The 21,172-nt window shown below is 39.1% G+C and overlaps 1 protein-coding gene across 3 annotated transcripts in view; it reads left to right on the forward strand.

Moving 5' to 3' along the window:
• LOC107992407 (uncharacterized) overlaps window positions 1–21,172 on the forward strand; it is a 71,351-nt gene that overhangs the window by 19,921 nt on the left and 30,258 nt on the right. The window contains exon 1 of one of the 3 annotated variants that reach the window (XM_017048252.3): window positions 4,647–4,968. The exons of 1 other annotated variant lie outside the window; for it this stretch is intronic. In XM_017048252.3, the coding sequence (XP_016903741.1) occupies window positions 4,878–4,968 (91 nt within the window). In that variant the 5' untranslated portion in view covers window positions 4,647–4,877. Of the gene's footprint in view, window positions 1–4,646; window positions 4,969–9,002; window positions 9,996–21,172 lie in introns of those variants that run through there. One more of the 3 variants, XM_062087136.1, reaches the window with a different exon arrangement.

Raw genomic sequence — 21,172 nt, forward strand, 5'->3', positions numbered from 1 at the left:
TGAGATTGATCAACCGCGACCAGACGAGACTAACGGACGGGAGTTGGCACGTGCTCGTAATCCTGCTGATATCCAATATCGTGAACCGCACCCACGCTCGCCGCTATTTCGCGTCCACCCACGAGACGTAGATTTCGATTCGAGGAGCATCCCGGAAGTTTGTCGATCGAAATAAAAATAATAGTAATAAATATCGACGAACGCTGCTGTCGAATGGCCACAAAGGCCTGGCGAATAATTAACGACTCGGTTCAGATTACATTGTTATTTCCCTTCCGCATCGATGATCACCGAGTGAAATAAGACGATATTGCGAACCAATGTGAAATAACCTATTAAACAACCTCTCGCATTCAATGTCAAGAGTGAAATTCTTATCGACGACCGAATACGAGAGAATATGTCTTTTTTTTTTTTTAATTGATTTATATACATTCCGTCAAAGGCGATGAAAAATAATGTAATCGAGTTTAATGATCCGATTATCTTCACGTTCCAGATATTTTCTGATTTATTTTGCAACGAGAATCGTAATTCAGGATGTAACGTTCGTTGAACGAGAATATTTTCAGCGCGTTTTATTATTCATAATTTCGAATTCTTACTGAATTCTATGCTAAAATGATTTATTATTTAAACTTAACGTAATTTAACGTAACGAAAATTTTACGGCTACGTGATATTTATGTACGCGCGTGTTTTTGTCACAATCCATATACGAACGAAGCGAGAAATTATTGGTGTGATAAAACACATAAACGATTGGCTTCTGTTTGTTACGTACGTAAGAGGACTCGCACAAATCATCCTCCGATGATATAAATTTAATAGGAAAGCGTTTACTCGTAGTAATGAAAATTGGTGAAAATTAATATCAGAAAAAAAATCGCGATTCGATTTCAATGTAAATTTTTACACGAATAATGCGAATAACGTGTACATGTGATTATATAAATAACATCGAAACGACATCGTGAATACCTCGATCGAAGAAAGTTATAAAAATTTTATTTCAATGTGTACCGTTTAATCATTATGTAAAGATATTTAGTATCCGATTATCTTTTTTACTATCGGATTATCATCATTTTCGACGATTCCCTTTATATTGCGTAACGTTTACTGCGATTCTGCGATTTATAATTCGAGATTCGGAAAGTCAGCGAGGATTTAGAGCGAGGTAAACGTAACGCGATAACAAATATCACGTTGAGACCTGACTTAAAACCAGGTAATCGAGTCATTAAGCGTCAATGAACACTACTTTTATAACGTTCCTTTTGATTAATAAGCAGAACAGATACACGCGATTCGCCGAACGTCCATTCCGATTGTGCATCTCCTTTTAACGCAAGAAACAACGATTTAAATGATTCGAAGTATCCATTTATGAGACATGCAGCAATTTAAAGAAGAAAAAGAAATACAACATCCAGTGGAGGGAAATTAATTTTCATTTTAGCGTCACAGAGATTTTCGTATTAATTAAGATCATGGTCAAGTATCGATATAGCGCTTTGACACCGTAATAATTGCGAAGGAACATGTTTGGATGAAAAAAAAAGGAGCTCGGATAAATACGGACAATGAGGAACTTCCCTCCATAAAGCTGCTGCTAATTATTAAAGATATTTATTTCGTTCAAGATCGACGTCACTTACATCCAGACAAATTTGCATATTCATGCGAGATATTCCTGATCGAAAATACGATAACGAACAGCTGTTAAAGTAATTTTTACATTAAATATAATTGATTCAAAATTTATTGAATCCTATAATTACGAACCACTTCTCGATACTACGCGCAATATTGATGATAATATCGATGATAATATCGATATACTCTGGTATTATTTTTTTACGACAAAAAAATTCGTCGATTGATAAAATTATTTGATCTTTTCATCGTGCGCGTAAAATTTATATACGTACGTATATCAGACGTACTGTATTATAAGATTAGACGAGGTCTCATCGCATACGTAACGATCCAATGTTATTTACATATCGATGAAAGATACTAGAATAACATCTAGGCCGAGCACGAAGGAATCGCATTTGCATAAAAAAAATATATCTCTCGGTTACTTTAGAATAGCGTGGATGTTGATGTGTCGTTTACAACCTCGTAAAAACGAACACCTATGAATGATACGTACGTATTACTCATGCCGCCATTTTTACTCATCGTAAACCAATTTAATTTCGAAGAAATTGTAACAGCGAACAAATCAAAATGCACTTTTCACGACGATAGAATTTCTTTGAAAGGTATTTCTAATAAAAGCAAGAAATGTAAGCGCGTAGAAGAAACGCTCAAATACGAGAAGTACCATCGAGGTTATATTTTCTCACACCAGAGATTATGCATCAATGGAAGATCGATCGATCTTCATTGAGACGATGAGCACGATCGCACGTGGAATTGCATCAACGATTATCACGCGAACTCGACGTCGTCGTGACGCGGTTATTCGGTTGAGCTGCTTCAAGTTTTTCCTTCTCACATCAATTTCGTTCTATTTTTAAAAGTTGAGAATGTTCCATTGTACGATTGAAACGATCGGAAACAATTTAAATGACGTTTCTTTCGTTTATCGAAAAATTGTTCGTTGCGTATAAAAATACAAAAGTACAATTTCTTCGATTCTCTTGACGGAAAAAAATCGTTAAATGGGACGACAAAAGTGCGTTTAATTACGTTTAAACGTAAATTTATAGAAACTTGGCGCGATCACTTGATCTAAAATATGACGGATTGATCTAAGGAAAGGATCGTGTTACGTATAAATATGAAATTTTTGGCGCCTGTGAACGAAATGGCAGACAATTGTGCAACGTGTATTAATTAACGTTGGTGTTCAATGCTACTGAAACTGAAAACCAGGTCTATTTGTCAAAGTAGCCGAAAAAGGAATGGATTTATCTCGTTTTCGGCTGTCGACTCTCTCGAGGCTGGCTGATCTCGAAACAACGGAATATGCGCATGACGTTGATGCACGATCACGAAAGTGACCCGAGAATGTTGTGGTGTTATGAGTTAGACTGGAGCACTCGTGTATCCGTGCGTTAGGCAATATAAAACCGTATACACACCGCTCGGGAGGATCGCTCAGCCTTTCGAAACACACGAACGAATTATGTTCAACAAGCAAGGATAATAATCTCAGCCGCAATAATGTTCCATCTCGTGAACGACCGACAAGGTGCAACGAACAATGATTCAAACGGCTTTAAGATTGTTCGCGTCCGTCGTAATTGTCGAATAATACTCTAGACGATCAGAAGTAAAAAAAAAGAAAGAAAAAAGGAAAAAACGATACGCTGATTTTCTGATCGCTCCTCTTACTAGGCTAGTAATTATAAGTTCCTGTTTGTTGAGAAAAATATTGACAAATTAAGGCCATGCCTGTTTGTATAACGAGCCGAGGAAAAAACTTTGAAACACCAATTTTATAATTTTCTTTGCGCAGCATCATCCGTTTAGTTCGTCATTAGCTGCCCTCTCCGAGATGTTTAAAAATGATCCCTTGCTTCCATTACTTTTTATTCAAACTGTAGGAACGATCAGCCTCCTACGATAAGATACCAAAATGAGAGAAGAACGTATCGATCCCGTACTCTAATATCTAATGTTATATATCCTCATGCTAAAATATTCTTCTTTCTTCTACTTCCGTTCGAATCGGAGGAAGCAGAAGAATTTCTTCGATGGAAATTTTTATAAATCTCGTTTCTCTCGCTGGACGACTGTTTATTTAGTTTCTAGCGCGCGTATATAAAATGGTGCGACGTATCTTTCAATAGAAACCGACACGTTATCGATCGGTACTCGGAAACGACATATCGAAGATCGATTTCTCGTTTAAATAGATAATTTCGCGTTCGGTCGACGAACTAACTAACGTCGACGATCGAGGCAAACGATATCGCGAGAATAAACGCGAAATGTTCGATCGAAATCCTGAATCTTGCCGACTTTAACCATAATTCATGTCTCGGTAAATTTAACGATCGATCAGTGTGGCGGAGGTAACGCGATTGTTAATGCTACGTACGATGATAAGTCTCGTGAACAGCGCGGTACGTCAACTTGGTATAAATTGTTAAGAGAACGAAAGACAACGAAATCGCGTTCTATTGAACTGTCAGGCGCTTCGTTTGCATATCTTCTGTTACTTTACTTTTCCCGTGTCTTATCAACGAATCGCCGATTCGTAATAGTTAGATACGTCTGATCAGAAGCACGCGTGTAATAATTCTCGATAATGAAAAATTTCTATGGATTTTCCAATGTTCGAGTCGACGCGTGTACATTAATACGCTTGATATTCTATTCAAATATCTCGTTTCATCTCTGAATGTGTTACTCGATGTACGAAAGAATTTCGTTAAAAAAAGAAAATCTAACGTGCTTTGGAAGTAAACTTGGAAAGCAAAATGATTTTCAGGGACATGAAACATCCGTCCTAGTATCGATTCATTTATTAAAAATTGCTCGAAACAAATTGTTCGAAAATCGATGTATTTTACGATGATATTTGTACTATGGAGCATAGTTGTGACGTATCAAACAGTCGTGTAGAATCCCCCCCTTCGAGAAGAAGTACTTACTTTCCTGCGCACCTATAAAACCAGTGAAAGCGCCTGCCGACCCTCCAGACTATCGCACAGTACGACAGTGGCAGGAGCTCTGCCGACTACCGTCACCGCAGACTTAGATTGTCAATTAACAAATATTTCACAATAAATCGGAAGTTTCCTCAACGAAACTGAAAATTTTCGGGTGCGTGTCATCCATCTCTCGTTGTTCTCGTGTTTCATTTACGCTCGCCAACTATTTTGTGAATAGAGTAGCTTAGGTTAGGAGTGACAATGAAGACGATAGTTGCCAAAATCCTGATCGTCGTGTCTTTAACTGGAACACAGGTGCTAGGATATCCTCCGCAAGAAAGGCTCACACCAGGTATGCGAGCGATCAATCTTTTTTCTTTTTTTTCATCTTTACTATTTTTTCTATCGTTACATCCTTGGAAACGTAACTTGACATTTGATATTTTCAATTTAAAATGAATTGGAAAACTTTTAAAAAATTCTATTCTTTTAATTTCGTCGATTTTTTAAATATTCGTCGAATTTTTATTTGTCTAGAAAAGGGAAAAAAGAAAATCAAATTATTCGTATCAAAGAAAATGAATTTTTGTTTTCCACCGTGTGGGTAAATTTGATTTTTTAATGGGCACGAAGCAGAGGTAGGCAAATCTCATCGAGTTTACTATGTTTAATCGTTGCAAATTAACTAGTTAAGAGCGTCGAGTCAATCTTTGCTGTTCTCTCTCTCTCTCTTTCTCTTTCTCTCTCTCTTTCCCTTTCAATGCATTCTCGCTTTTATTCATATCAAACAATTACAGCCCTACCCTTTTCCCATTCTTCCTTTCTGTTTCGCTCTCATGAAAGTAGAACATTTCCTTCTACAGATGCTAATCACGATAATCTGACACGGTCGAGCCGTCTTTTCGGTACGTGACAGCATTCAAAATTGTTACATATATAAAATTCCCTTACAGAGTAATATATTACGCTCCTTCCATCGTTTTTCTTCTTTCATCGTCTATCCTACCGTCTCATTTTTTTTATACAAAACCTTGAACTCTCGCACTGTTTCTTGAGACAAGAATAGAAATGGTTCTTGTATTCCACTTTACATATACGCATACATCATTTCAATTTATGTAAAATATTAATCACGAGAATTCAGTATAATTAAGCTGTATCCTTTAATGTATCCATAAAGAATTCCATATTTAGAAAATGACGAAACAGTATGTACTTATGGTATAAATTATAATTATATACAAGAATTTATGCCATTGTAAACATTCTCGTCGCTAATCGTGCCAGATTTCCATTGAATTTTATAAGTTTAAATCTAGAGAATGTTTTTTTAATTGGTCTGGTTATGAGTCGAAGGTTATTATCATTTATTCAAGAATGTTTAGTTTATTCTTCGATTATCTTCTTGTATTCATCTTATATGAATGCAAATTAAATAGCAATAATCATAACTTTGCAACAAAATTTTTTCGACGCCATATCTTTTCCTCGTTTCATGTTTTTTCCCCCTTTTTTTTTTCAATTTCGTAATACTTTGAGAGAATAAAAAAGAACTTTGCGAAAATTGCGAAAATACTTTTGCGATACAATGTAGGGAATAAATGTAATTATAACATCCGTTAAAAAAAATAACAGTTTTTCTTTTCATCGATATTCGATAAATATCGTTTATTCTTCCTTGGTACTCTTTTTAACACCTTGTATATCATTGTTTTCAACACCATTATTTTCATCACAGTGACATTACATAACATCTTTATATGAAACAGGAACTTTCTTAAGCCTTATGAAACTTATTTTAAGTTAACACGCAATTATGCATAACTTTCCACATTGAAAACAAAACCTCCTTACGTTAATCGCGTTACGTTAATTCGCGAAACGTTGATACTCTCCAGTTAAAATATACTCACATACAGGCTCGCAAAGATTCTACAAACTTACCAGCATCCGTTGAATTTCCGGCTCCCCATCCATCATTCCCATTTGTCGTTCGTTTCACCTAAATCAAGAATCTCCTCTAACGCGATCCGCGCGCAAAGAAACGAAATTACAGCGGTTACAGATCGAGCAAGTTGTGCACTGGCCGTGAACGAGTTCCGTTGTCGAGTTTTTTCACGTCGAATCTTCTTTGAAACTGGGATGCTCGCACGTGATAAACTCGATTCGATCGTCGTTACTATTATTATCGACGACGAACGACGAACGCGTGAAGAAAGAACAAGAGAAAAAGAAAGAGAGAGAAAAAAGAAGAAGGGCCGAGTGAAAATTTTTGCAAAGGAAGCATGGATTCAGGAGCAAGGGCGACGAGAACCGGGGACGAACGTGAGTAACGGGCGTCGATGGAGAAACTACTTACTTACTTACATACTTAGTCATTATAGCGATGATGTGGGGCAACGGAGGATAATATCAATGCTCTCTCCCCCCGTCCCCCCCTCTCCCTCGCGAACAGGCTGCAGCGGTGATCACGTGCGGCGCATGAATTCCACGTGTCGGTGCACGTGCCGATCGTACATAACCCGATCGTCGCTGGAAAGAAAGAGAGTCGCGGTTCTACACCTTTCCTCGTACAGGTTAATACCGTGGAAGGAAAAGTGTGACCGAGTCACGTGCACGCGTCAGCCACTTGCCTCGATTCACGCGACCACCGCGGCTGTTCCGTCAATTAACGCCGGCTTCATCCTCTTCGCCATTCTTCTTTTCCGTCCCGCTCGTTCTCCTGGCCCGGTACAAGGCTATCTTCGGAACGAAATCTTCCGGATTGTGACGAGAATCGAAGATAACGGAAGATTAGGTTGGACGAACAGGGATGTAAATCGATGAAAATTTCCAATTTCGAGTAATATTCGGTCGCGTAACGGGAACCGGTTAAAATCTTATCCGAATCTTATAAAATCGCATCCTTGTACATATGTGTCAAAGTTGCTTTCACGTAAAATTAATTACATTCGCGAAATATACGCGTATAAGATTTCTTCTACTTGGAGTATCCATGTTCCGCGAATGTGTGATTGATTCGCGAATCAATTACATACGAGGAACTGAATTAATGTGTCATAGTGCGTGTAACGGCGTGTCGATCCAGTAAATTATTAGCGAAATCAAGCCGCATAATTAATGCGCGGAAGTGAATTTACCGTACACGGGCCTTCGCTGAGTATGCAAATTCACTATTACTATCTCGTACAGTGTGTAATGTACGGCAGTCGCCAAGGTTACGAATGTAGCAACGTGTAACGAGATTATATATTTAATTGATAATTTTTCTACACTCCTTTCCGCTTAAATTATTTACGTTAACTCCAATAATATAAACAGGACACTCGTGTATTAATTCTAGCTCATGGTGAATTGGCAGATTAATTAGAAACGCGAGTTTCTAGATACAAAACTATTAAACTAGGAAAATGAGGTCGTGGATGTCGTTAATTTATATCTTTTACCGGCACTCGTAACCGCTTATTAGATTTTACTTTCTTACCTGTGGAAACGATATATCCATCCTACGTACGTTCGAAACTTTTCCGATTTTTTCTCCCTCTTTTTCTTATTCTTTTGGAGCAGAAAGTCGAGGCGCGAGAAAGTGATACCTGATTATCTTTGTATACTTTCCAAACCCGAACGAACGATCGACTTTTGTGGAAAATTATGTCTGGGGACTGGAACGTAAGTCACCCACGTATTTGGGTCGAGTGAAATACGTCCGACGTGAGGATTGCGAATTCGCGGGGATTGCGATTCTATGGGTGTTCGCGGTTAATTACGCGTACAGGCGGTTTTTTCGCGTCGGTTAAACTTGAAGCGGTGTTGCGACAACGCTATTCTTCCTGCTCCCGTTTTCGAGCGTCGGATCCCTCGGAGAGAGATACTTCGAACGCTCGAAACCCTTTGATCGTGGATCGATTTGTTCGAAAGGTAAGAGTTTATTCGGTCGCAGAAGGAGATTTTGCGTGGAAAAAGTTGGGAAACGCAAGTTCTATAATTAGTTTCTATACGTCTGGCAGATTTGCGGAAAAACGAACAAGTACGGTTTATTGTATCGAACGGCATAAGCCCGAGCCCCCAAAGGACTATGCGAATCGAATTCATTCGAGCAATTAACATCGTCAAGTAGTCGATATATATATATATACATTTTTATCGTGACTTATCGTGGCTAGGTGGGAGTTAAACCTAGGTTTCTTCCACCAGTTTACTAATATACTTTTTACTTTTTCGCGAGTATGACGCATTCTTTCTTGCCAATTATTAGGTCGCGATTGGCCCACTTATCTATCTGTATAGCCGCGAGGTAACTGTGTTTCTTCTTTCTTTCCATTTTCGCTTGAGAAACTACCCTAAAGAAAGAACCGATTCTTAATCCCACGGCTGGAAAGAAATCGTTGGAATTGCGGAAGTTGGACTTTCTTGATTGGATTGCATCATTCCGAGGTGACATTATGTGCCGTTTTATAGGAAATGATGAGAAGAATTTGCTAAACTCTCGTAAGCTTGCGTTCCTGAAACGATTCCTATTATATAAACGAATTATACGCGTCATTTGTCAAAAGTAGGAAACAAATTTCTGACAATTTTAGAAACTTACTACTATTGACGAGTTTATAGATTTTTTTTTTCACGGTTTTACATTCCAACGATAATCGGGCAGGGGGGAAGAAATGCAGGCGATAATAGCGTGCATTAATAAAATTCAAAAATATTCGCGGCCAAATATTGTAACGTGGACAGGTACGAGAGTTGTCGAACGCTCTCGAGACGACGATATAATCGATAATGTCGAAACGTTTTCTTGGCCAGTCGATAAAAATCATTTAGCGTTTCGAACGGTAGGAAAATTTCTGTAGGAGGCTATACGTGATATCTAATATCTGCGTCCGTATTATTGAAAAATTTTTTTAAATCGCAAAATTTAATTTATTACACGGTTAAAGAAATAAATATACAGCTCGGTCGGAAAAGATTGAGGGCTTTATAAACGGATGTTATTAATTCGATCGACGACGAGTGGCGCGAGCTCGGATAGACTTGATTTCCGTCCAGCTATAAAAGTGTCGATACGCTCCTTTATGCAGAATTCACGTGCACAAGAGCGTGGTGGTAGGTGCAGTGCCCGATGCACGTGACGCGAGACACATTGCGCCGGCCATGATCACGTGCACCATGAGCCAAGCTCATTCTGTTTCTCTGACACAGTGTTTCCCAACATTTTTCGATCGAAAATTAAAATTGGCCAAATCTTTCACTCGGATCGCGCGCCTTGTTGTTCTTCAAGATCGAGAAGATCGAGGATCCAGTTAAGATCGATGGAAACAATAATGTGCAATTGGTAATATAAACGATACATCGTGATCAACAATTGAGAAGCACTGGAACAAGGTAAGCGAATGTACAGATTTGCGCCAGCGTTTATATACACAATGAATACGAGCAAATATAGCAGGCGTACTCGCGACATTTTTGGTAAAGGTTTACTATGTCTTTGTTTCAAACGATTGGAAATTGATGGAAAAAAACTTCAAAGGAATCCGTTTGAAAAATATGATGTATTACTTATTTGTAATATGTATTATCGCTATTGGCACGATCTATTTTGAGAGATTCTGGAACGACCATAATATTCTTAGATTCTATAGCTCTTTCTTATCCTTAATTTGTGCAATTATACCACTTATAAATTGCGAGACACCTGATCTTTTTTTTTTTCATTGGAATGCTATCCTATGCTGTCGCCTTCAATTTAACATCCTGTTTACAGACTAACTCCATTGATTTATAAGGTACAAGCGCTGACACCCGCGTTTCAAACAGACGTTAATGTTTCTATACCTATTTTCTTATACCTATTACCTATATATAAATCGTGTCATTGCAATTTTATTAATTACTTTGGATTATAATTGCGGAGAAGTAATTACGTCAAAAGTGATCGTACTAAGAACAACGGTTTTCTATACAAAAATATCTTTAAATTTTGGGAGAAATGGTTGAAAGATTATTCTAAATAACGATCAAGTCCGCCATCTTTGGAGAAAATTTTAACTTTTGCGCGTTGAAATTTATCGACCGTTACGAATTCGAAATAACGATTTTAAAATTAATTCATTTCGCATCTACATAGATAGATGTGAAATCGAATAAAGTTTCGTAACATTGCATCGCAAACATCAAATGCTAAATAAAATAGAAACACGCAATGAAAAAAAAAAAACTTGGAAGAACATCGATCGACGAGTTTCGTTCCTATTTTGTCCATTTTCGGCAACGAGAATGTGCCGCTTGTTGCTAGTTTAAAAAAAAAAAAAAGATCTTATAACGCCTCCCTTCCAGTGAAATTGAAAGATTACATGCATCTCCTTGTTCGTCTTCGTACACGTTCAAATGCGATCAATGCGGTTTTCGTTAACTTCCTGTACTTGTACAATTTTCCTAAGGTTCATTAAAACGGTAAAGTTAAAACTTGTACACTTTTAAACTTTCCATAAAACAGCTCAACGAGTTTAGCTTTCATTTTCCTTTCACTGGTTACTTCATCTGCAAAGAATACTTTGATTTACGAAAAAAAAGAAAAAAAAATATGTATATGTATCTAAATTCATTTTTAAAATTTACTCGTTCTTTGACAAAAGATTTTCGATGAAAGACTCGGTGAAGCGAGGTATTATTTAAAATTATTCGTACATCGAAATTTTATAATTTCCCTTTCGCATAAATATCGAAACGTTGGTGAAACGGAAAGAAATTGCGTAATCGTTACCATTTTATTTTGGATTAAAATTTTTTCTCAATTTTTGCGATAATAACGTACGTGATTTAAGATCATGCTCGTAACTGTTTCATATTTTCTTATCTTTCAGATCTTTTCAAAACGCGATACGTTAATTTTGAATACAAATGTTTCGTTTTCGTTGTTGCGCTTTAACGACGTCTCGTAAATTTATCGTTATTTTCACCGTGTTATTTTCGAATGTATCTCGCTCTGTCATTTTCCAATGAAGTGTCGAGTCTTTAACGCCGGTCGATACGTGTACGTAGTAGCTTTTAACCGGCTTCGAACGCGGAGCCGAGACTTGGGGTCGAGCGATCACCACTCGTGCATGTCGAGCTTGTATATTCCAGTCATCCTTGAATGTAAAGATGCAATCATGCTTAGCTCGCCAGAGAAAGACAAAGACGGAACAAAGAGGGAAAGACAATGAGTAATCTCTCGGGCATTCGAAAAATTAACACCCACGCTTTCCGTTATATTTGTCGCCGATCGTTTTGCTCTCCAACTCTCTTGCCCAAGTAAATAACTCGATGCTGGGATCGCGCCGCTACCCTTCGTTTATCGCTTTTTCTTCTATTTTATATAACTTGATTGTAAATTCAACTCGCTCGGCTTCACGAACTTACAAACCAACAGTTCGAGTAAACAAGTGGGTGTAATGTGCAAATATTCGCTGTACTTTTTTCAAAATAATGTAAACGAAGAAAGAGAATATCTCGAAAAACAGTTTAATTCTTTTTAGAGGCAAACTTTACCGTTTCTTTATTTTGTGTTACTTTAGGAAAAACTCGACAATAAATGGGAGGACGCAAAGCAATTCGATCGATTTTAGGATTAATTATGGATAGTCGATGCCCGAGCAACTACGTCGTCAAGTATTAATTACGAGTAATCTTGAGCGAATGACACTCGAGCTAAGTAGACAAGTGTTCCATTATCATGATTTCAGTGTATTACATATCTATATACGCGTTGGAAATTAAACGTGTACGACACGCGAGAACGTTGTTTGCAAACGAATGTCGCGTAATCGACGGATTATTAACCTGCGTGCTTATACACGTTTCGTTCATTTCTCTTAATATATATATATATATGTATATATGTATAAATAATCCGATTAAAATTCGGATACGCCTCATTAACGTGTAATTCGAAATGGATCGATTATGCATGCTTTAATTTATAATAGATTAAATACGCTAAATTACGTCAATAACGTTATTAATACGTTGTAGTAGTACGGACTACTTTTTCCAGTAATTTAACATATTTCGTTAATGAAACGATATTTCTTTCTTTGAATCCTCGGTAATAGAGAAATCGTTCTACATGTTTCGCGATATTTCGCTAACAATTAATAAAGATAAGATTTAGAAAAAACGATGTCGTACGATCGCGTACGTTGAATGTGTTGACGGAGAAAAACGCTCAAACTATAAAATTAAATTTGATATATATATAAGAACAGGATATCAATTAAATAACTTGAAATCGACTATGTTTTTTTTTCTTTTTTTTTTTTATACGTAAGAACGCATTCTTCCTGGTGGTGAACGAAGGTGAACGTTTGCGATACCTTAACTGGTGGAAAATTGTCTGTTATTTCTCAATTAAGTAGAAGATAGTTTAGTAAAGTACATATCGCGTCACTCGGTCAGTTTTTATTATGGTAAAATCATTGGGATATTGGGGCGGTGAGAGGGTAAAAGAAACGGCGAGAGGCGATGAACGTGCATAAAATGGTAAAGGCGAGTTTAGAGAGAGAGAGAGAGAGAGAGAAAATTTTATACGCGTCGTTGACCGAAACTATTCTGTAAACTCATATCAGCATATTATAAATTCGTGTGTCAAGTACGCGTAATAAATTTCCCCTCTCCAAGGTGAGTGTAAACAATTTTTTGTGAAATCATTTTAAAATGTTCGGTATCGGTAGGCATCGTGAAAGCGAGTTAACCTATGATTAATGAATTTCATATGCATATATAGCGTAGCGTATAATTACACAGTGAAAAAATATATTACGCTGAAACGTATTGGAAAGAAAATTTATTAGACAATTTTTATCAATATAAATCATTCGTACGATGAATTATGCGTATAAATTATTGTTCAAACGTACATTTTGCGTATACATTGTTTTCAACGTTGAGCGTAGTATTTGTCTAAACCTGCCTAAAACGAGTCAAGGTTCCGCTTCTTGGCTTCGTTTCTATCCGAGAAACGTACGCGTGTAAAATTTCTTCGGGAGAAAGTTAAACTTTCGTAGAAATGACATTGACCAAATTGTCCGCCAGTCTCGATCTTACGTATCTTTTCAATCTTTTTAATCTTGTGTATTATTTTTTGCGTTCACGCGAATTGTTCGGAATAATGCATTATAGCTATTAAAGAAGGCGACGGCTGGGATATCTAAGAATCCATTTATGCGGTCGGTTGACGATTAAAAGGGATAAGATCTCTGCGGCGCAACGATGACTGGATCCTATCGCGTTCTCCTCGCCACGAGACGAAGCGGCGCGGTTGATATACGCGCCACGGTTTCATGCAAATGTGGCAACGCGAATACACTTGAAACACTGCACCTAGAAAACCAGATTCCCTTGATCTTGCGCGCCGCTTATTCCGCTCGACTCGATACCTGGTCGTCGCGCAAAATGTGTAAAAATATGTACGCGCTCCCATGCATCGCCGTTACGTTACTACCGGATACCACTACACCCACGATCGATTAAAAAATTATCTCTTCCAGCTCTCGCACGCCATTCCTTTCGTTCCGACTTCGCTGTCATCTGGATTATCATCGCGTTGTAACACGGACAATTGTACGTCGAACGATACGAGGTAATCGCGTTTACTTGCTGTTTGACGTTTCTTCGGATATCTCGATAATATCCCGTTACGATAAGCAAGAAAGCGAAAATGAAGTGTCGGGCACGCTTCACCCGTAAATGTTTTTGACGTTCCGTTTGTTTAAATCACGACCGGTTTGCATTTCTATCGCATATATTTATTTTATCAATCTTCTGAATTACCGCCACATCCATTTGCAATTTTTTTCGAATCAATACGATTGCGAGACGATTGTTTTACTACCGGTAATACGTACAAAGATACAAATGAGCCGTCGACGCGATGATTTAGAACGTATTACGGGATAGTAGTAATCAACGGTTTAGCAATTAAGACAGTCGACTCCAATGCGGATCGTGGCTTATTACAATGTTCTCGTTGCACGCGGCCTCGAATGGGATTACATAAATTATTACTCGGTCTCTTGGCCAGCGTTTAATTTCTATCGTGAAAAATTATTGTACAGCTCGCATAATTGTCGGTGCCTTTCGATTCTTAAGAACAATGTTAATATCCTTGTATAATTAAGTTCCGTATGACGTGTACAGCGATTATTCGAGTCTTTGCAAATTTTGAAATTGTAGAAAAGAAAAGAAAGAAGAGTCGCACCGCGAGGAGAGAGAAGAGAGGTGAAAAATATTTTCGTTTAAATTTAGAAAGGTGCTTCGAGCGCCTTCAGCGATAAAAGATAAACGTTGGTGTTGGTGAGCGAGCACGGAGAAGAATACATAGATCTATTGAAACGCGCGTCTGTGATAGAATTAGCCGTGGGGGAGCCAATTACAATCGGTAACGTTGGCGAGCTCCTTTGGATTCGCTACAGATGACCTTTCGTGAGAAAAACCTTTCAGCTCTTCGCGTTCTCCAATTTGCAAGTCGACCTTCTGGACGTTCGTGTGACGAAGATCGAACTAAGAAAGGGAGAGAGAAAAAAAAAAAAAGGAAAAGAAGAAAAGAATTCCACGAGCATTGACAACAGTAGCTCCGGCTTACGTGGATCAGAATGCGGTTATCCCTATTTTCTCAGGTGCTTCTAATTGGCTTAGAGATAATAACTCGGCGAGTTGTAACGAGTTGTATCGGTCACGTGAGGAGACGGGAACGCTACTCGCGGCATGCCGATCGTGGTGCAACGCGCCATGCATTTCTCGCACCCACGACTCTCCGAGACCGTGGTGAACTTTAACACGCCGAGGAGGAGTCCTTGAATCCGTATTCTCGGATGCAACGTGATGCTGCACAGCGGATCGTGCAACTCTCGTGACTCGATCGGCCGACCGACGCGACGCTGCCTCTCTTTCCTTCTTTTTCTCTCCACCCCCCTCTGGAGAACTTGCCTCGACTCGATCTCCCACGTAATTCCTTCGATCATGTAACACGGGTAAAAATGATCGACTTGGCATGTGGCATGTCCGCTCTAATTGGTTCGACATAGTATTGTAATCATTACTTTGTACAAAAACTGCCGATATGAAAGACCGTAATTGCCGATATTAGGGGTGCAACGTGTCGTGAATCGATGATACTCGCGAGTTCTTTGTCGCAGCCTGATATACCGCATCGATCATTTCCTCCTTGTCGTACGATCTTAATTAAAATATTAACGAGGTAACGAGGAATTTGAATTAAAATTGCAAAATCGAAATTTCCTAATATATTTTACTTTAACGTAAGATCGCGGTAGCTCGAATTATCTTTATTATTATGTCATTTACTATAATAATAATTGATATATATATATATATAAGTGATATGAAAATTGTTTTCCGCAACTAGTAATTTACTTGGTTTTAATCTAATCTAACCGTTAATTAAGACGCGATAACATCAATATCGATATTATTTATCGACTAATGGACACTCGTGCCAGACTCGCATAGACCTTTTGAGAGTGCTTTGCACTTTTGCGCGATAGACCTTGAGTCGTGCCTCTGGAATGCTATTTAACGGCTATTGTTCGTGGCTCGTGCTGCACGCCGATATAAATATTCTTCAATTCAACGGATTGTCTTTTTTCGTTTTTTTTTTCCTTTTTCCCAACAGTAGTTATTTTCGTAATTGTCGATTAATAGCCTAATGCAAACGAGTAATGCGGCTAATTTCTCGTGATGACGTAGCGAAAGTACTATGTAAGTACTATAAATCAAAAATTTCTCGTTAACGTGTAATTTAGATAATTTCACGTTTAAATGTATAATATAATTATTAATTTAATCGATGAAATGTTGTATTTTGTCATCACGATAATCGATGGCATTTATCGCGAGAGATGGCATTTATTTACATATAATGTTAAATTTTATATCTTTTTAGACAAAAATATTTCTAATTTTCGAACCGTGTCACTATATAAATTCACATTGGGGTTTCGCAAGTTTCGTATTCAGTTATTTCTTCGTTTTCGCGGAAACATTTATTTTTTGATTCGTTATTCTCTTTCTTGCCCAATTTGAAAGTGAATGCAAAATGCCTCCGTGTTTCGGCGAACCAGCTGAAATCCAAAGCCCCTTTGATTCAACGTTTTCCTCATTTTCTAAATCGGATCTGTCCGAATATGTATTTACATCGTATTTATTTATATATCTCGACCGAGTTTATCAGTTCCATTGGGTATAATAAGCATATAACGTACGCCAATTTGGTAAACGTTTGGAGAGACTCGAAAGCGGTCTCGTCGAATTCAGCTTGATATTAAAACGAGTTTATTTATTACACGTAGCGTATAAAATTAAGGATATCGTGAGCCGAGCTGTATCTCATTTAGTAGCTCGTGCCCGCGATTATGTTTTGTACCGGTTTCGCTACGTTTCTTTCTTCTCCAAGGGTAAAACGACGTCGGTTAGAACACGGCACGATTCCCGCAGAATTCGCTACCCACTGCTTTGATGTCACTGCTCCCTGTTTTTTTTGATTTAGCAACGGTGGTCAAGCCTGCTTACTTTTTATTCCTGAAACGTGTGCCCGTTGTTGTTTCGAAATCGGGCATGGTTTACAGTGTCTCCGCACTACTCGCCACTCGACTTTTTCTTTCTCTCCGCCACCAGCGTTTCCGACAGCAGCCGCGTTGGCTGTCGCTTAGGAACCGACAAACTTCATCGAGCGCACGCAAAGCGCGCCGCGCCGGCGTTTAGAAAAAAATCCCCGACTCCCGAGCCCGCTAATCTTTGCGGGAGGTGGGAAAAAAGCAGTGGAACACGAAACAAAATCGTTCCGTATTGTCCCGGGCAGAGTCGTTTGTGACACTAATCGCGTGTCCCGCGATAAACCGGTCTCGTTCCAACAGCCCTTCCCCCGAATCTCGTAAAACCATCTGCGACCGAATTTCTCTCTCCGCTAGATATCCAACTCCGCCGCGTGATAAATTGTAAATCGTAAGTTCGCGTTGGCAAAATTCGCGTTGGAAGGAATTTTTTGCCACCAGTTCTTCCAACTTTTCACCTGGATCTAACCTACTTTCCGATATGGAGAAGTGGTTGATCGACACGTGGTTGCCGGACACGTGCACGAGCCTGCGCGCTCCACCTTCGGGTGAAGGGCTCGGGGCGGCGGGGAGAGGAAAATGATATCCTCGCGCTGCGAATATAATCACGCCGTCCACCTAACGTGGATTTCGCCTTCAGCTACGTATAGCTGGGGGATCGGTTTTCGACCAAACTGGCCGCGACGCGTGGATCGAAATAATTACGCTTTCCAAAAGCTGCGATCGCGCACCTGATTTTCAGACGATCGTATCGGCCAACCCTATTTACATAAATAGTGGCACACTTGGTGTCGTTTTGCTCTTACTCGGCTTGTCGGCCGAATAACGTGGCGAGACCGTTTAACTCGCAATTTTAAGAAGGACGCCGATACGATCGACGATCGAATACAGCGATAAACTACCGTTCACGACTAGCTAATATCTTCCATTCAACGGGCCAGTTGAAATTTATCGAGTCCGTCGCACGCTTCCTAACTTTCGATAATCGAATAATCGGTGCTCCTTTTTTCTTCGCGATTCAGAAATGATCGAAACGCCGTTATCTACATCGCTTTCCTCGAATAAATGGGGAGATAGAAATGAAACGAAAATTACACGTTCTTCTCGATCAGTCCTTATCTCTAGATTTAACGATGCGAACTGCTTTTCCGCGTGCGCAATTATTCAACCATCTCGTCTTATTTCGTACGTGCGTATATTCTGAATTCGACTCGCAATATGTTTATATATATATTGGAATAATTTGTCAGCCGCGTATCCAGCAACGCTCTCGCCGTTATTGGACACAAGCGGAAGACGTTCTGGGCATTATCTCCTTACGAGGATAAAATCGATCAAGAAGTAATTTTCCCGCTCTCCTATAATTCCCTCGCGTGCACGATGATGGCAAGATTTATGCGAATGGTTTAACAAAACCGTGGCAAGAATGTGTGTTTGCGTTGCGCGTGATATATACAAACGCGTATTGTTCGTGTCCGTTTATCGTTGATTAACGATTTTTCGAACGCGACCTCTTATGAAACTTCGGAAAGATAATAAATCGGTAGATTAACGTCGTTCCGTTTCAGTAAAATGGCCCACGAAGGCCCCGGATTTGTCTCGCGTGTACAGCGCTTTTCACTTTGCACGATCGCCTCACGCGATTATATTCGGCCTACGTTTAATTCGACTCCCTCTTAATATTTTCGCTCTATTCCAATTGTTCCCGAGATTTCTCTTCCTTCCTCCAGAACTATCCACCAACAAGAGAGCGAGAAGAATATTTACGGCTGATTTCCGGCTACGTTATTAATGTGAATCCATTTCTCGATTATCTATCCTTCCTTTAAATTACAACTGTTCGCAAAAGTAATAATCGATCATTCCGCCGCGCATATATTCAGTTATTTCGCGATGTGTACAAATTATCAGTTTGTGCCCCGATAAATACATTCTCAATTTGCGGGGAGAAAAATCCTCGCTCCCTGCACGCATAATACTTTTATATATATATATATTCGTTTTGTTGTGCAACGCGTGTACGCGCAATGGGAGGATTTTTCTTGGAACGAGCGAGTCGAAATCAGCTCGTGCAATTCGAGCGTGTATAATGCGGTTCTTATGCTAACTGGATAGATAGATAGGTTCTCACAATACCCTGTCATGCCGTGCACGCATTCCATTACGAATGCCTCGCATAACGGAATGAACGTTACGTCGCTTACGGGTCACGGAGAAAACGCTTTTTTATTAATCGTTACGCGCATTTTTGTTCGCAAGTGTTTACACCAGTGTTTCGATTTGTTTTCCCCCCTTTTTTCCCCCCTGTTCCTTTCTTTCTTTTTTCTTTAAATTCGCGGGAATGTCTATCGATTGTCGCGGACGAAATTAAAGTTGCGAAATGTCAGAACGTTCGTAAGTATCGAGTAGTAATGAATATTGTATGAGTGGAAACAATTAGAGGCTGCAAAAGAAACTTGGCGGCAGGGAGAAGAAAAGTCAAGTGGAAAGTACGCGATGCGAATTGCGCCGAAGAATTGTTTCTCGTTGCCACGATCGCGGAACCGAGATGGTTCGAGGATAAGATTTGATCGACTCGTTCGTTAACAGGAATCGGTTACGAGGCGTCGAAGAAAGCGGGATTTACATTTGTTCGTTAGAGATGTGCGAGGAATCTTTAATTCTTCGTTACCTTATCGAAAATTAAGCATCTCTCGTTTTTTTTTTTTCACTCCTTTGATCGATTACCGTTCGAATATTTATCATTTATGAAGTTGGCCAACATCTACACTTTCTGTTTCTATTTCTATTTCTCTCAGCGACGAGACGATCGTTCTTCTTCGGTCGAAGAGAATAAAAAGAAATGGAGAGAACAAAGATTTGGAACGGAGAACCACTGAACGTATCGCCGATCGCACTTCGATTGATCGCGCGTGAACAATTACTAGAATGCGAGGGACGACGTCCCGTGTAGGCACGAATGCACCGTACGAGGGTCGCGTATTCGTGTTCTCTACGTGTAAATGAGAAAAGAAGTTTTTCTCTCGGATGGCATGTGACCAATGACTCGTAGGATAATTGCATCAATTATCCGAATGGAGATAGAGAATGGAGAGAAGCGAGGAATCGAACGGAGAAACAGAGTTTCACTTCGATTTCGTACGTTTGATTAAACAAATTCGACCTATTATTCGCGCGCTTACTTAATTACTCTCTCTCTCTCTCTCTCTCTCAAATGTACAGCAATCTTCCTAGTTTTGCAACGAACGCAAATACACGACTATTATTCTTTATCCTCTCGAAAGAAGACTCTCCTTTCTCGCGCAATTTCATTCTTTGTTTTCGACTCGGGTGCGATCGTTTGTGCAATACTTACGAGCAAAAATATTCGAAAAAGATTTTAATCGGCGATATTGTACGGTACGGTTAATCATTTTCGCGAAAGTGCAAGTATATTTCCCCCTGGTTTATCGAAAAATTTTCAGACGTAAGATATTTCTTCGATCCAATTACGTGCTCGCCCGATTACATCGCTCTTCGCCAAATAACGTTAGCGTTTAATAACAGAGCAGCATTGGTACCTGCACCCTTCCGTAATGTCAGCGTTATTACAACATCCTTGGCTGGCACAAAATTATTATCGATAGGCAACAATGGTCGGTGCAATTAGAAGTGAACACGGGTTAGGGAACGCGTTTACCATTTACGATCAGAATGTTAATCTACGACTGTGTAACCTGACGGAAATTTTCATTGAATACAAAGTGCCTTGTTCGAAGAAAAATAGTCGTAACCGAGAGATAATCAAGGAAACGGAAGAATTCGTGGCTTTAATGCGATAATCGACGTGGTCCAGTGAGCGGTAAACCAATGTTTCTGAATGTTGATCTTAGTTTCGCGGTTGACCAATTACCAATTCCTGAAACACATTTTCGATGTTCTTGCCGATATTTTAATTTTTTTTTTTTCTTCGTT

The sequence above is a fragment of the Apis cerana genome, linkage group LG1 (genome assembly GCF_029169275.1).
Source record: "Apis cerana isolate GH-2021 linkage group LG1, AcerK_1.0, whole genome shotgun sequence".
NCBI classification, from domain to species: domain Eukaryota; kingdom Metazoa; phylum Arthropoda; class Insecta; order Hymenoptera; family Apidae; genus Apis; species Apis cerana.